The sequence below is a fragment of the Dermacentor andersoni genome, chromosome 1 (genome assembly GCF_023375885.2).
Source record: "Dermacentor andersoni chromosome 1, qqDerAnde1_hic_scaffold, whole genome shotgun sequence".
Taxonomy (NCBI): domain Eukaryota; kingdom Metazoa; phylum Arthropoda; class Arachnida; order Ixodida; family Ixodidae; genus Dermacentor; species Dermacentor andersoni.
The window spans coordinates 271,119,931-271,136,714 of NC_092814.1; the positions used below are offsets into that span (position 1 = coordinate 271,119,931).

The 16,784-nt window shown below is 48.7% G+C and overlaps 1 protein-coding gene across 4 annotated transcripts in view; it reads right to left on the reverse strand.

Annotated features, from left to right (window-relative positions):
- Positions 1-2,981: 2,981 nt before the first annotated feature.
- LOC126548248 (acyl-CoA desaturase 1-like) overlaps positions 2,982-16,784 on the reverse strand; it is a 28,230-nt gene continuing 14,427 nt past the window's right edge. For all 4 annotated transcript variants that reach the window (XM_055063150.2, XM_055063149.2, XM_055063148.2 and 1 more), the window contains exons 2-5: positions 16,282-16,538; positions 8,231-8,361; positions 5,506-5,711; positions 2,982-4,776 (exon numbers count right to left, since the gene is read on the reverse strand). In XM_055063150.2, coding sequence (XP_054919125.1) covers positions 4,320-4,776; positions 5,506-5,711; positions 8,231-8,361; positions 16,282-16,516 — 1,029 coding nt within the window. In that variant the 5' untranslated portion in view covers positions 16,517-16,538 and the 3' untranslated portion in view covers positions 2,982-4,319. The remainder of the gene's footprint in view (positions 4,777-5,505; positions 5,712-8,230; positions 8,362-16,281; positions 16,539-16,784) is intronic.

Sequence of the window (16,784 nt, forward strand, 5' to 3'; positions counted from 1 at the left end):
GCGTGGCCTTTCAGCAGGTAAAGAGTCCAGATGGAGAAGTAGCCGGGTAACGTATCTTTACAGACGTCACGAGGACACCCACACGTACAGTTCCATAATACTCATTCTCCCTGTCTTTTTCTCTCATCTTTCGTACCAATTTCTCCCTTATCTAGTAAAGCATCGCCTACCGAAGACATCCTCCGGTTAACCTCATTGTCATTGCTTTTTATTTCTCCCTGTCTACTTATCAATGGGTGTTATACTTCTTTTCAGCTATATTTATTCACCTTCTTTTCTATTCTTTTGATCCAAATGTTCACATCCATCTTTCTCCTTTTCTACCTTCTCGATCTTACTTCCACTGCCGTATCTTTTGGTGGAGCAGGTGACAACGCTTCCTTTTAGTTTCGTATGTTGCGAAATCAGCCAGCCAGCCAGCCAGCCAGCCAGCCAGCCAGCCAGCCAGCCAGCCTTTGGGTTGAGAACAGCGCGCTCATAAGGACGAGCAATATTACTAATGACGTCACGGGAAGCGTAAAGTCGGCGTGCCATGCTGCGCTTTTTCTGTAGCTTTCCCTACGTTATCGATCATAAATCGCCATATCCCTATTTTCACCGCTCTCTGGTGTGTCTTTTGCTTCCATATTGGCGCGTGTACTTGCTCACTGGGTGACCGCGTTTCACCGTCTAACAAATGTTATCGATGGTTCTGTCCGCTGTCTTTTGTCACCGAACCTTGTGCGATCTGATTGCATGTATGCGTAACGCGAATTCTGTAGTACTTTCTGGAAGACATGCGGGAACCAGCTTTTTCTCTGGAACCTTCGATGCCTCATGTATAAAAGCCGAGGCGCTTTACCCGCTGACCAGGTTTTCGATGATCACCGACTGTGTTCGCCGCTTCCTTATGCTTTGAGTGTAGCCTGTTTTTCTGGGCACAGGTTCACCCAATAAAGAATGTTTCGCCATTCACAGCTTCGCTACTGTGTTCTTGACCGTCACTACCGTGTGACGGTGTGCGCATACCAAAGCGAATTAGCAATATGTGGCTCTTTGTTACAGACGCGCGCGAGAAAAGGGATGAAGTGAAGTTCTCTTTTTTCACCTCTAAAGGGGGAGGCACTGAAGAAGAATATTTAGTTGCATTAGTAAAGTAATCACCTGCAGTAGCAGAACAACCAGTTTAACGGTGACAGACTTGGTGAACCAGAAGAAAGAAAAATAAGAAAAATGTAGACGCAAACGACCGGCGGCCTCGACGCTGCCCTAAAAGCAGTTCGCGTGACATCATAGATTTCGACGCTGTCTGCTTGGTTCTAGTCAACTGTTTATTGGTAAAGAAAGCACATAACACATTACCACCCCTTCAAAGGCAACCACATACACCCTTTATCCAGATTTTAGAACATTTAACGTGCTAGAATGGCAAAAATAAAAGAAATTGTTGTGAATTCCGTGAAGTGTGCGGAGGCTTTGGCACAAAATTCCCATAAGTGAATTTAGGTGTACCTTCTTTGAGTTCTGAAACTCGTACGCGCGCGCACACAGACACACACTGCAGTGGTAAGTTGTGAAGTTTCGCACCCTAACGTGCTCTCACCTCTTAGAACTCAGTGGGAAACCTTAGTAGAAACCCTCCTAAAGAAAAAAAAACAAACAAAGAAGAGAAGAATAAATTACTAACAATAACAAGAAATCAGCAACGTTCCAGAGTTGAGCAGAAGCGAAACGCTTCCATATGATGGAGGTCGCGTGGGGTGGAGCCAGAAACCAGTTGACCTCACTACGTGGAGGGCACTACGTTTAGTTTGCCGTCATGAGTGTAAGTCCGGGACACAACGACAAGTGGACGCCTCTGATCGTCCCCGAGAACTTTGATGTCGGTCTTCACTAACGTCAAAACACGTAGATCTACGATTTCACGAAAGGCACTCGCGGACTCAAGTTTATGTCACCTCTCGACACGACCCCAACCCACCGGACTGTGTCTCGCAGTGGGGGTGCAATCGACCCCGTCATTTCACGCGGGTTGAATGCCGTAAGCATGCACGTGTCATACTACTGCACTCACCGGCCGGCATCCCCGCGCGATCCTGCTGTGCGGGACGGCGAAGAGGAAACCATGTGAGCGTGCGCAAATGTGCCTCTTTGTATCGCCCTCATCGCTGCCGCCCTCAAGACCCTCTCATGTAACTAATTCATTTCGCTCACTAAGAAACACACCACTTGTATATCCGGAGACGCAACATGTACACCTCTTTGCACACACGCACGCATGCGCGCACACACACACGAGTGAACGAAAAAAAAATGAAGCAGATAAATAAACACATGAGCTTTCAACTCACGGTTTCAGCACTTCAGCCGAGGGCACGGAACTGCACCTTTAATGAACGTGGCGTGCAACATTCAGACCTGTCGTTACCTTGAAAAATCACACACCTAAACGACGCACAAAACTTCGCCTAGTTTAGATGCCAACATTGCGTTGGCTCTGCGATTTTTTTTCCCCACTGGTCATCATTGTTCTCTCGCCAAATTAGTGAAAATCGTTTACAAGGAATATTTTATCCGCTCTAACGACGCCAGGCGATAGTCAAGGGACGAATACACGACAAATGTCGCGTGTTTCTCCAGCCACAACGACATGGTCCTTCGTGGCACGACCGGGAAATTGCTTTCTTTTCTAGCAGTTTTGTTTTAGCCTCGGGAGGAGCTAAATTGACCCACACGCTTGTGCCGATTTCGTCCCTATAGCTCAGCGCCCGCAATCCGCACTGTGGTACTTAATCCTTAGAGCGGTCACAGCGTTTCCCTACGCTAGCGCAGACTTCAGAAACTCGACAGATTCCTGTCGATGACTAGTGTTTTCACGTTGCCTCGCGTGCAGTATGCAAGGCAACGCATGCATAGTACGTGTAGTTCACGTGCATACATACATGGCAACATCAAAACACTCCACTCTTTCATAAGAGTAATGAAGCAGCCTTAATCACAAGTACTCAGTTTATAACTTTATTTGGGCAACAACATGGTGAAGTAGATATATACATTCTTAGATGTAGCTAAGTAATATCGGTGGTAGGCATACGTGGGCGTTGTTAATGCGCAACATCAAACACAATTAGTTGCACTGTAGGTAACGAAAACATATTCGAACAAATTGACTGGACAAAACTGCCTACAGATACACCTAGTATGTTAAACACTAACGACATGACATGCCCTCGAGAGCACAAAAATAATAAGGTACAATACATAGGCGTGTGCCGCTAGTGACATCAATAGGATAACTTCAAGCCCCTTGTGACATGATTTTAGTGTCAAATCAAGGAAGTGGACGACACACGGTAACAACGACAACATAAAACAAATACACGAATATTTCATTCTTTCAAATACTGTGAGCGTGTCCGCGTCATGGCGGGCTTGGCCTGCGGAAAGCGCACAAAGCACAACACAGCGATTTCACATGAGACCAGAGGTGGTTTCTTTTTACCGCTTGTCTGCGATAAATTAGTGAAGAGTCAAAAGTAGGTAGACTCAGCCTCGGCAACGCTTCCTACAGTTTTCTTCATTGCCTTCCTACCAGTAGCCTTCTAGGGACTTCTGGGGAGATAATCGAATGAGGCCACTTGCACTTTGACTACTTTTTCCTAAGGCACTACCTGCGATAAATAGACAAAATAGTCCAAACTGCGCGCCACGAACACTACTCTTCCGTCTCCATGGCGAAATGGTTTCTCGCGAGTATCACCAGCAAAAGAAAAACAAATGTCACGTAAATCTGTCACGTTACGAAGGAAAGTTGTGGTCGCAAGATCCTGGTTCGACGATGGCATAACCGAGCATTAGCGTACTAATCTACGGCTACGCAAACACCACGCATCACACGTCTTTAGTCGCGCGGGTCCAGCGGACTATTCACGAGGGCCGTCGCGACGCACAGAAGAGTTACACCTTCACAGGCAGCACGCTACCCCCGAGTGAAAGTGCCGTCTTCCAGAAGGTTGCAGCCTTCCTGCGCAGTCGTGCGCGCGGTGGTCTGTGCCCCGTGCCGCGCGGTGAAGCAGCGAATGAGAAACCTGAGCAGCAAAAAATGGCGTCGCGGGGGCCCTCGTGGGTGTTGATGCGTGATGACATGTAGTAGCGAAAACACTGCGGCCGGGTACAGGACTTAAGTAATCTTCCAGATGGGCACGTGACGTCAAGCACCGGAATCATACGAATGTTCAACAGTGGTTCCGCGCTGCCCAGCAGGGGTGCACTGCGCCTGAGCGGGGCCAACCAAGAGGCAGACAGAAGAGCAGGTGCGTCCGGGGCGGCGTCTATCTAACTCAATAGTCGTGCTCGTGGTGGTGCCGTTGCGACGCGTGACTGCCGTCACCCGTTCGCGCTATCCGCTGATCGATCATCTCGCGGGTGGGCTGACGCAGGTCGTACGCCCAGCCGATCTTGGCCATGAGGTCGATGAACATCGTGGAGATGTTGAGCTTCCATCCAAGCTCGCTGGTCGAGTAGTCCCAGGGGAATGTGTGGTGGTAGTTGTGGAACCCTTCGCCGATGGCCAGGAAGGACACAAACAAGTTCTCGGCCGGCGAGATGTTCTTGTCGTACGGCTTCTGGCCCCAGATGTGCGCAGCACTGTTCACCAGCCAGGTGGAGTTGAGCTGGAACACCCAGCGCAAGATAGCGGCCACGAAGAAGGCGTTCCAGCGGCTCTCGCCCCAGAACCGATACGGCACCACGGTCGGCACGATGAAGCAGAACAGGATTGTCATCGGGATGTGGTACCTGGGTGCAAGGGAGCGAAACCTTTAGCGAGTGGCTTAGGAAAGTGCACTTGCTTAGTCAGTTCCCTGCACAAGGTAGCACATTTTAGGTATTGTTAGGAGGTGCAGACCAAAATAATGGGGAAAGGTATTCTCGGACGGTCCCATCCTTTCACGATACTAGTACCGGACGCGTCAGCGTCGAGCGACGACAGCATTTCTGGCACTATGGCAAGACCAATTGCTTGGCATGGTGACGAGAATGCGGTCACTCGTAGATGCCGATACATCTGGCGCTGGTTACGCAAAATCTGGATAACGGGAAAGCATCGCCATAAGTGATCGTACAAGAATACGGCTGCATATACGAGCAATGACGGCTACCATGCAGAAGGCTAGTAGCGTGTTTGAAGTCCACAAATTGCGTGATATCTAAAGGCATTAATTACTTTCGCTTGCAGTGTCCTCTGGTTAAGTGTACAGCTGCATTTACGCAGCTGCTAACCTTTTTTTTCGCAATGCTCACCATCTCACCTCAAGTAGCATGCAAAGTTGGTCGCTGAGCTAACCTCTAAAGATACTATTAAACTATCTCTCAACTGTGACCAAGCGCAGCAAAAACAACTTGTTCTGTCCACCACAATATATCTCGTAGAGTGAGGCATGTTGCAAGGTATATTGTAGTGCCGAAGAGCGTAATGTTGCTCATTATTTTCAGCCCTGCGAAAACATGGAAAAAGCAGCAGCTCACCGGGTCTGGAATTTGACGACGGGGTCATTGGCGACGTCTGAGCAGTCGATGGCTTTGCCCTTCCTGGTAACCTCGGGATGCTTTCGGCACATAAGCCAGCCAACGTGAGCAAAGAAGAAGCCGCGGTTCACGTTGTGCGGGTCGGCATCAGTCTCGGAGTACTTGTGGTGAACGCGGTGGTCGCGCACCCAGTCATAGATGTCGTTCTGTGCATAAAATGAGAATAATTAGGATTATTTTATTTGAAAACATATAAACACTTGACAGGAAAGCGAAAGCGAGGGGCAGGTTGGCAACTTCCATCAGAAGGGCACCACGCCTGCCTTAAATGAGAAAGGGTAATGATAAACGTACACCTGTACAGCCGGAGTAAAACAAGGGTGGAAGTACACGAGCGCACAAACGCAAGACATACAATCAGGACTGCATCCGCAGAAGTTCCTATTTCAGTCGCACCTAGCATTATTAAAATAGTGTACACATTGTAAGAGAAGGTGCATGGAGTGCAAAATGCTACAGCTCTTCGTGCCTTCTGAAGTTGACGAGTTAGTGGCACAGTGTATCTTACTGCCGTCTTTACAGATAGCGCAATAACCTCGACGTTCTATAAAAAGAAAAAAGAAACGAAGTTGTGATTCTACTGCAAAAATTGTTTCAGCAACCTTTCTTTCCAAGCTAATGATATCTGTACTCTTTTGAACTACATAAGACTACAAAGACACGCAGTAAATGTCATTGCAGTTGCTCTCCATATGATATCTACCAAGCATGTCTCCGTTATGGAAGTATAAGCGGTGGAAATGTGCGAATTATCCTGTCACTTAGCCTTCAATTCCCTGCAAAGTTGAAGCAAAAGCAAGCGGACCGCCAGAGACAACGCGCAAGGTCAGGCTTCTGCATACGCCGGCCTCCACTGAAGTGTAGGTACAAATTCGGCCCCGGGATAGATGCACAATAGGTCGCCATTTACTCAGTCCAGGTAAGGGCACCGGCGAGAACGCTATATTTAGGCTAAGCATTGGCAATATCCGCGATGCCCACCGACGCCGTCTTCAATTAGCGACCCCAACGTCCTCACTTCTGAAGGTGAAAGCCTCTAAATGACACTCCTCACACAGTGATTTGCTTCGCTTCGATGGTGCATGCAACAAACGGCCAGTTTCTCTCCCGCCCACTTCCTGCTTCTCTCGCGAAAACCTAGCACGCTCCGTTTCTACTTGCTTCGGTTGGTATGCCTGAGACCTTGTTGGTCGTGCGATGGCGCTTTCTCCCTGCGACGCAAATCTCACTTTGACCGTATGTCAGTGCAGCGAAGTCAAAAAGTCTCGCTAGAGTTCTGTGTTTGCTGGTTTTGGTGAGTTGGTTAAAATGCAGCATCAACTAGGGAGCCTACATGCAAGTCTTGTTTTAGGGTGGTGACCGCCTTTTGTAAGGGTATTCAAGACACAGGTGGGCTAGTTGTTTATACCCATATGTAAGGGCATCTGCCGCCGCCAGCTAAATTGGGGAAGGTGAAACTTCCGGAAAAATTGATCGATGTGGGATACAAAATGGCGAGAGAACACCCAAGCAGGTCCCGTTGCCCGCGATCATTGGGATTCACATTTCTTCAATAAAGTATGACTAGGCGCATGCTAAAAATAAGGAAGTGGAATGTGTTGACAGGCTGCTGTTCGATTACTAGCTTTACTTTATTCTCATCTAGCACTCATTTTGAGCGCTGTCTTCTAGCGAAGTTGCCAGCACAGGTTGTTTGCGGCCCTCAATAAGATCCATTTGAATCGCTGGCACGTCCCAAAGTGCGAAAGGCTAAACGATAATTTCGGGACGCCCGGCTGCCGCAATATGGCGGCAGTGCAGTCTTTAAGCGGGTGACTGAAATGCCAACGTTCTCCCCGTGCTGACGTACACCGGTTGGTTACTACAGCCTGCAGATTACCAGCCCTCTTGCTCTCTATGAAAAACACGAACTACGCAGCTGATTTCCACTGCAAAACCTTTCGCCGAAATTTGTCACTTCCTCTTAGTTTTATCCGTCTAATAAGAAAGCCGGCGTCAAGCAAGTTAACCTAACGGAACGCGTACAGGCTCCAATATCCGTTCGCACTGAAGCCCTCGACGATAAGCGTAGAAGGAATGGCGAGAGCCATAACCCTGCGGCGCGAAACGGGGCTACCGACAACTAACCTCTTAGATCTTTGCGGAAAAAAAAAAAAATCCGCAGTTCTTTCTTCCCAATGTCGCAGCGAACCAAGGGGGAAAAAACTACCTGTTTCAGTGCCATCTCCATCTAGAATAATACTGGACAATGTTGCCGCAGCACAGTTTTATATGGGCTATGAAAAGGATATGCTTGCTTGCATTGCCTCTGCCAAATGCAAATATCAACTTCTTGCACCACCTGGGTTAGAGTTGAGGATGTCCGTGCCTGTTGTCCTTTTATTAGACATATTGTTTTGAATAGAAGATTATTTAGCTACCCCAGTTGATAGCCGAGTGTACAGCGAACTTGTTTTATATAATTATGCTAGGAAGCCCCCGCAGATTTTTCTTTTGTGTTTTCCTGGAAACGAAGCCTGTTTCTTCCATATACTGTATAAGCAATAAGCTTTTCATCTCGTTCCCAAAAAGAGAAGCTTAAATACGAGTACCAGATGTAACAAATTATAGTAGGTGTCGTTTGGGCAAAGTTTACTGAATAAAATTGAAGAGCTTTCATCCCTACCTGTCCAGCCATGCAGTTGAACAGCATCAGAATGATTCGGAGTTGTAGCTTGGCCTTGTAGGCACGGTGACTCCATAAGCGATGGGCACCAGCCGTCACACTCAGGCCGGAGCAAACGACGTAGAACAAGGCTGCAAAGAAGAAAAAAAAGAAATAAAAAAACTTTAAAATGAACTCCGGTCAATAAGTACATAGATAGAATCGTGGCTCCCGATTTCTCACCCCTAAGCAGTCATTCGCAAGAACCCGTTTGCGCTTAGGAATAGAACCCGATCGTCTGTCACACACTTTTTATTTTTATTTCAAAAATTCCTCCTAAAGGCCCTGAGAGAGGAATGCAAAGGGGGTGGGGTTAATACAATTCAGGACTATCACAATAATTAAAAGGACAGACTGGTGGGCTAGGTTGTATGGCATTATTTAAACAGTAGCGCCGACGCACATGGATGACGAACGCCCTTGTGCTTCTGCGCTACTGCGTAAATAGTGCAATAATTAGCGAATTATTATGGCGAACTCATGACACTAATGTAAACAGTGTGGAATAAACTATTTAAAAAGCAAAACAGTTTTAATATCTTATTACCCGATCCTTCCATAAAGTGACTATGTGTGCAGAGTACAAATCATTCCGGAACAGCACACTCGGGGTTGGGTCGCCGTACCGAGTGAACGGCAACCAGCGCAGCTAATCCGCCAGTTGCCCTTCTAGAGACCACGGCCGGGAGCTCGAAGCCAGATCAGCCAGCTGCGTTTGCGCCCACAATCCACTTGTTCCTACTGGCCGCAGCCTGTCGCCACGGAAGCTGTGACTTAACATCAGCGCTCACATGCGACAGAACTGCCGCGCCGCAGCCTCCCCACGTCTGACATGTCTCCAGAGGAGAGGTATCGTTGCGCGCAACCTGCCGCTGGAAGGCGCCCATAAACGCCGCCGGCTACAGCATCGCTGTCCTAGGAGTCCACGGAACAAGATTTCTGTATATATGTATGACAGAGGGAGGAGGGGGTCGTACTTTTTTACACTCAGCCTTGACAGACGTTTGAAACGTCGGTCAAGGCCACCCTTGCGTAAGCACGAAGCGTAGAATGAAAGCTGGCGGTCACGAAGTCGTTTTCCGAAGAACGGATTCCTAAAAGATTCGGAATCATTGTTTTTACCTGCACAAAGCGACACACCTGATCTGACAACACTTATTCAGTAAGCAAGGGCGGTGGGGGGAGGGGAAACTTTTCTAGAGTGCTTCAGGTGCGCTTGAAAGTCAGCAAAGCCATCACATGTCGCCATGAACAGGTGGGCTACTGCGCAGGGACGACTTTGCATTCTGCCGGTCTCTGCGTGAAGCCTTTCTAAAGAGAATTCTGAAAAGCGGTGGCAGTGCCTTGACCTAGCTTCGTCCTGTGCGCTGGAGTTCCACCCCGTCACCATTGTGTGATGGTGCAAGCAAAGTCTGAGAATTGGGCCCCTCTTCTCAGCTCGCGGTACCCACAGTTCGCCGACGCGGGATTCTTTCCGGCTGAACGCCTGAAATTGTAGTGTGACCGATAGGGTAGGGTATAGTTAGCGGAAAGGATAGAGCTAAAAGGTCGGGAGCAGTTTACTTCCAGCTACTCCATTGTACCTAAGGATGAAAACTGAAGGCTTCTCGGCCTAAAAGTTAACTGAGAAACGCCGAAAGTTACACTCAAAGAATAGTTGGGAAATGCAACCCAAAGGTACAGACGTGCCTACCTGTATCTTCTTGGTAGAGCAATTTTCTCTAGTAGCTGACACGACTACGGTTTCGCGCCTCGGGAAGGGCAAGAAAGGTGACGGACTGGGGTACTTGGAAGCGTGAGGGTGTGTTCGTGGGGCGGGGGGGATGTTTTCGGGGCAACGACAACAAAACTCATTGCCGCTGAGGGTGTCACACCCTGCGCCGCGGCTGCGTCCCGGCCACCCCTTTTGCCACAACTATGGTACTTGAAAAGCCTCTGCGACAATGTCATTCCGTGACATGAATGGCTCTAAATAGCTCGCTTTGTCTCTCTCGCTGCGCTGTCGCACTCGTCCCAGTTCGACACGGCTGACCCATCGTCGGGAAAATAACTAGAAGACCGGTTCTCATTTTGGAGCGAATACTCACTGTCCGAAAGGCGGAATGTGGCAGCGCTGACACGCAGAGGTACCGAGCCCTTGCGCCGGGTGCTGTTTTACAAAGCAGCACGTGCTTAAAGGTCAAAGGTTTAGGTCCATTCATTGCGCGTCTCGATCTTGTGACGCGCCCGCGCTCGCCATGTCCAAAGTTGTGGTCGTGCAAGACGCTGAATAGACTTCGAAGACTCGGGGGAGCTTCTGCCTGCACCCTATCAGCACAACTCCAACTCCCGGCAGCGCAGCGAAGGCTGGGCCTCGGGTCGACCACTGATTAACGAGAGCCAGTGGCATGTTCCCTAGAAGGGAGGATGGCTTGTCCGTTATGTGCCACTGATCATACCGTGAAGCTTTCGTTTAGCAGATGTCACGCGTAAGGAGTGCGGCCGCGATTTGGTGCCGCACCCTCGGGCTCCGTAGCGCTACGCAAAAGCCACCATGCCTTCACGGCGGTTTCTTCTGGCTCCAGATAGATCCATAGCTTTCGCAGCGCAACGCCAGCACAAGATTGAAATCGCTTTCAGACCAGCCAGTTCAGAAACGAAAGCCTAAAACGAAAGAAGCAATCGCCACGTGAGGTTGAATAAATGGTGCTCTACACAAGCAAGGGAGAGAAAAAAAAGATACAGGGAGTAGTCGAACGGGAAAGGTCCCATTGAGCGGCTCCTTTGTCGTTATCGCCGGCACGTATCTACTATTGCGTGTAGTGAACGTGGCGAATTCTGCCGAGCGCCGCTACGACGGTGCGCTTGAAACAAAAGAATTGTGACGCAGAAGAAAAATCGGGGGCCACCGGAGAACACTCACTAGCGGCGCATCTTTCCTTGTTATGGCGCTCCGCGCTTTCCGCAGTGGCCTGACTGACGCACGGACCACGGGCGAGCATTCATGCATACAAAGTCGGCTTTCACTGAACGCGTACTGCGTGCGGCGAACGTGACGCAGCAGTGGTTGTTCGCTTTCGCCGTTCTACTTGTCTGTTGGGTTGATTTTTGTTTTTCCGTACTCCATGTTTATCACCGAAATCATGCACGTGCGTAGTAGACGCAAACGCAAAACCAAGAAGGAACGATAAGTACGTACGCACTCCACATAGGCGCAATACAGCAATATTTCAGTTTGAGACATACGGCGTATCACGGTAAGGAAGCGCTTGTGTGGTGACTTATCTTCGCGAAAATTCAGTGACAAAGGTACCAAATAGCTACTTGGCTACTCCACTGTCCTGCGTAACAAATAGAAAGCATAATGCAGGACGCTCGTCGTGTTCTTTTGCTGCACCCTTCGCCATCGGTACTGTTCCGGTGAAATCAAGTCGTTTAACTTGATTAAATCAGTATTTTATATAAACATTTATGTGCCCCTCTAAAAAATACAGCGTGAATACTGTGAAGAAAAATCAGAATATTCAATACGTGTTAAGCATGCGTTTCGCATAAACAGCTCTGCTTTAATGTTATCTTGTTTTGTTTGTACCGCCCATACAATCTATCGGACAAGTTATTTTTTTTTCAGTTTTTGAGCACTGTTTATGTACCCGTTTAGATTTAAATAACAGAGTCGCGTTATGTACCGAATCATGCGTGCTACTTTTTTACTCATGTTTGTAGAAGTACTGAAACGGCAACAATAATAAAAACGTTGATCAGCTGTCCACTGATTGTCGCACTTTTAGTTACTATGTAGCGGCCGCTGCTTTTAGCAGAGCTTGAATATGGTCCTAAAATAACTGCTTTAAGGGTGTTCGTTCGGCTCAGCCCGGCTATAGTGTTTCCAACAAAAGTTCTATGCAGAATTAAGCACCTTTAGATGGCGAACGTCACGGGACGAATGGCGTGTCCTTTCCTCTCTCGGGTGCGGAAAGGCCTTCGGAAGGAAGCAGGAAGCGCACGAAGCGCAAGCGAAAAATAAGGACGTTAACGAAAATCGGAGATATAATGGCCACGAGCAAGCACGGGATGATAGGTCGGAGATGACACACACGAAGAGCGCGCGCCCATCGTTTAGAAACAAGCCACATTTAAAGCCACCGACACGGACAAAATCAATCTAGCAATAAATGAAAGCACCCACTCTGAAAAAAAAAAAAAAAGATCCGTGTTTTATTCAACATCATTAAGATGACCGCCTATAATCACTAAGGGGAGGAAAGAAAGCAATTTCGGCAAGATGCTTCACTGGCGAACGAGTTAAACGCTTGCCTTTGGAAAAGCAGCTTGATGAAACGGCACAGACGCAATACGCTTCAAGGCAGCGCTAAACACGCAGATATATTTCTCAACTTGCCAAAGAATCGGCGGAGGTGTTGCACAAAACAATATATACCTTACGTTCGCTTCCCCACTCTCCTATAAATAACGAAAAAATAAAACGCATAGTGCGTAATAGGGGAGTAATAATACAGGTGTCCGTTGAGCATCGCCAATTGCGTTGGGAGCAAAACTGCGCTCACTCTTGTATCAATAAAAAAGAAAGACACGTGTGCGAAAGGCTGAACGAAAGCGTGACGAAACGGAGCGACTAGGGAAGCTCTGCGTATCGCACACACACCAACGAAGGGCGTATTCGCTGTGACAGCCGCTGTCGGCGCCGTATAGAAGGAATCAAACATGGAACTGGCTCAAGAATGCAAATAGATGGGTTAGTTTACTGGCTGCTCTCACCATCGCCGCCCCTTTCTCGTTACGATGCGAATTGACGTTGCGTTGCGAATAGTGTGCCGCCGCGGGATTGCTGAGGTTTTGTTTCCTCGGTTGCTCTGCTCGCCGTTGCACAGATGCATATGGCGACGGCGGCTGCTGTAATTTATGCACGCACTAAAGAGCCGAAATGCGAGGCAGGATTATCAGAGGCAACTGTCCTCCCCCCCCCCCCCCCCCCCCGATTGTCGGTGTGGAGGTTTTGTCTAACAGAAACGTCTAAACAATCCACCCAATAAGCCAGACCTGTCACTTAGGATGGCGCTGCTGTCCAAGCAACAGGTCTGGCTTGCAGCACGTCATTTCTATTCCCTGCTTTTCGCGCATAAAGAGTGATGCAGTGCGCCACCTGCGAAATTATATCGCTAGACTTGCTTTCTTCGGGCGCTGATTTTTCTTTGCTGCGGTGTTCAGCCATTAATAACAACGGTAGGAAATTCAACTGCAGTGAAGAGCGCCACGACAGGAAACATCTCATCCCGAACCAGAATGCATAAATAAGCTGCTAGAGGCCTCTTGTAGGAGCTCTAGCCAAATACCACATCCCAGACACACGCTTTTGGCAGGAAGCAGATGTAAATGGTGGGGATTACCACGAGGTACTCATGTCAGAAGAACACGACACGACCCGTTCACACCCTGTGTGGGACGCGTGGTCGAGGCTATCACAAAACGGAGCCGACGGGAGCCGAGAGCGTCTGTTTTTTGACGCTCTCTCGGTGCCTCGGATTGGCTTGCATTTGACAAACGAGGCGGAAGACAGCTGTCGGCATTTTCTCCTTTCCGAGCGCTGGTGTCGACGCCCATTAGAGCCGGGCTTGCCGTAGGAATAAGCTGAGAGAAAGGTTGAAGCGTACGGGTCACCTGACGGAGGATTTAAGCTCTCACAGGAAAGTATTTGCGATGTGGGATTGAGGACAGTGACGCTGTCCAATTTCCCTGTATATACTTGCCACCAGCTTCGACAGGAATAGCGCGGAAGTCGATTACACTTCTGACCCCAACTTTTTAAGACCATGCAAAAGAGATGAGGAAAGGGGCGTCATCGAACAAGCAGAGGATCGAAGGCTTCGCACAAGCTTGTAGTTATTACCTGAACAACTACCGCTTAAAACATCCTAGGCAGAATGCGTATGTTACTTGAGGGCCAAATCGCTGCAGACACAGTCAAGAAGTGCGCGTAGTGTACTTCTGTCGTGCTGATTGAGTGGGGAATTTTCATATGTCTTGGCAATCGCACGAATATGGCCAGTTACTGTAGTTCGATCACTCCGGATTAATTTTACCACCCAGCGGTATTTCGCTGGCAGTAATATCTCCGTACCCCGGTGCTCGCCAGTATCCCGCCCCAAGTTTACCATTGATGCGGCCCTAAATCGAACCTTTGGCCTCGGACTCCGCATAGCGCAATTTCGGAGGTATAACCGCGGTGACTGGCTTAGCTGCTTTGCTCGAAGCCTTCTTTGCTACGTTCATCTTGAATGCAGCTGAAGGCAGCGCTTTGATTTGGTGCTACTGTCGTCGAGCGCTGCATCTAGAAGTGCGTATTCAGTTCGCCCATTCTTTGCATGCAACTAAACGCTAATTATCATCGTCATTATAATCGCCGTTGGTCACCACTGGCGACTTGACATTTGTCTAAACTTGGCTGGCGGTAAAATTGATTTTGGACAATGATAAATTATTCTATTATAGAGTTCACAATGATAAGAGTCTACAGAGTAAACACGGTCACACTCTTCGCTATCGGCACAACGCAGTAGCCGTGCTGTTTTCTCAAACCACTCACGCGCTGCTATAGTGGTAGTTAACAATATTAGAAGAGCAAGTTAAAAAATTCAGCAATACAGAATGAAAGCCCTTATCAAACCTCGACGATGTCGAAGGTTTGTCCGTCATTTGAGCTTCCGTAACCACTGATGACATATTTTCGGAAATGAGTAATGTTCAATCGAAACGCTCACTCCGTATATTGTCGTCGCAAGAGCTATCCGGTAATAGAGTTTCTGTATATTAGAGGTTGGATTGCGCAACATTTTGACGAGACACACACCATCTGTATATTGCTTCCAAAGGGTACCTGTGGTAGCATATACACTAACTCCACCCGGAAACAGAGACCGGCGCCACGACGGCAAACCTTTCGAGAGTGACTCAGTCGCGTAATCATTGGGACTTTGTGTACGCCCGTTCAAGCTTTTCTTTTTTTCTTAGAACGATGCGGATTAGTTTGCGTTTCTTGCAAAATACGAGATTTACCGTTCGGCCAGGAGCTCCGCAAACAGCGAGCGTGCGGTTTTCATGGCCATCCTTTCCGCGGTGCTTCATCACCCATCAGCGAAGCCTGCGGTGGCCTCACGGTATTTTAAGGGTGTTTGCATGCGCAGAAGTGTACGTCTGAAGTGAGAGGGAGGCTTCAACGGCTTTATACACACGTTACACCCCCACCTGCAAACATTGCGTTTTGATCGAAAGGAAGGAGAGAGAGAGAGAGAGAGAAAATGATAAATGAAAGGTAGGGAGGTTAAAGGAAGGAATTCCCCAAGCATGCTATGGGCAAATGAAATGTTGAAATGTAGCACGATAAAGCGTATAGTGCTCATGTCGAAGTTTTCGGGTATGTGAAAGGGGGTCGGGGGGGGGAGGGGTATCCACGTAGGCTGTCATGGGGACTGAGGAAAGTTTTGTTCTCGTCCGTCGTGAGTACTGTTTCCTATATCTGGAGCAGCCATCCAAGCTAGCTCGTCATTAATTAGAATATTTAGCGCACTATTTTCGCTCCCTCACTACCATTACAGCCCCCGTCTGCTGTCATCTTCATATGCGCGGCGTGGTAAATCCTGGAGCGAACGCCCGTTCAGCTGGTACAGATTTGGTGCCGTAGTGCGGGAACGCCGCGCCCAAGTAAACTGCGCAAGTGCGCCAACTTCGCGACGCGGGAATGCACCTGATGTAAGCCAAGCGCGCAGCCTGACTACTACGCAATCGACGTGCACACCATGCGCCACGTATATAGCGCCGACGACGACGCAGAGGTCTGCTGAGGCAAGCAGGCTTCTGCGAGCGGCCGCCTCGTATTACACATTAGTGTAACGCGAAATGCACCTGCACGACTGTTCCACCATTCCTATGTTGGCCATAGCGGGGTGCAGCCGGAAGTTTTTGGAAGACGATGGCTAATTTTGAATCATGCTCAAAGAGATATGAAAGGAACTTACTGAAGTGAATAGTCATCCACTTGGCTTCGAAGAGAGCAACATAGAGGCCATACAGTGCCATCACATGGATGACGAGAATTTTGAAGACGTTGATCCAGATGATCTCCATGGGCTCTGACTTGAGGGGTGGCATTTGCGTCATTACGTCTTCCTCGTTGGTGCTGGCTGGCTCGAGGTCCACCTTGGAGCGTGCCTCGGTCGCTACGATGGTTGCAGTCTCGGTCCGGGGAGCCATGGCTGTTTGCGCGAAATAAGTCCTGCGCCAAAGAGAGTCAGCAAATTAATCTGGTGACATGAGATCGTCTGCGCACACAAGACAGGGATATCAATGTGAGTAGCTAACTGGAGACAGCAAATATAGTTGACTGAAAGCGTCGAAGCAACACCAATTCCTCAATCGGCAACATTTGAGAAGGTGCGTCTTTCCACGCATCTAAGCCCTTTGCAGTTATACAAGCTCTGTCGGCACATACGCGCCCTCATAACTGCTCTTACAACAAATT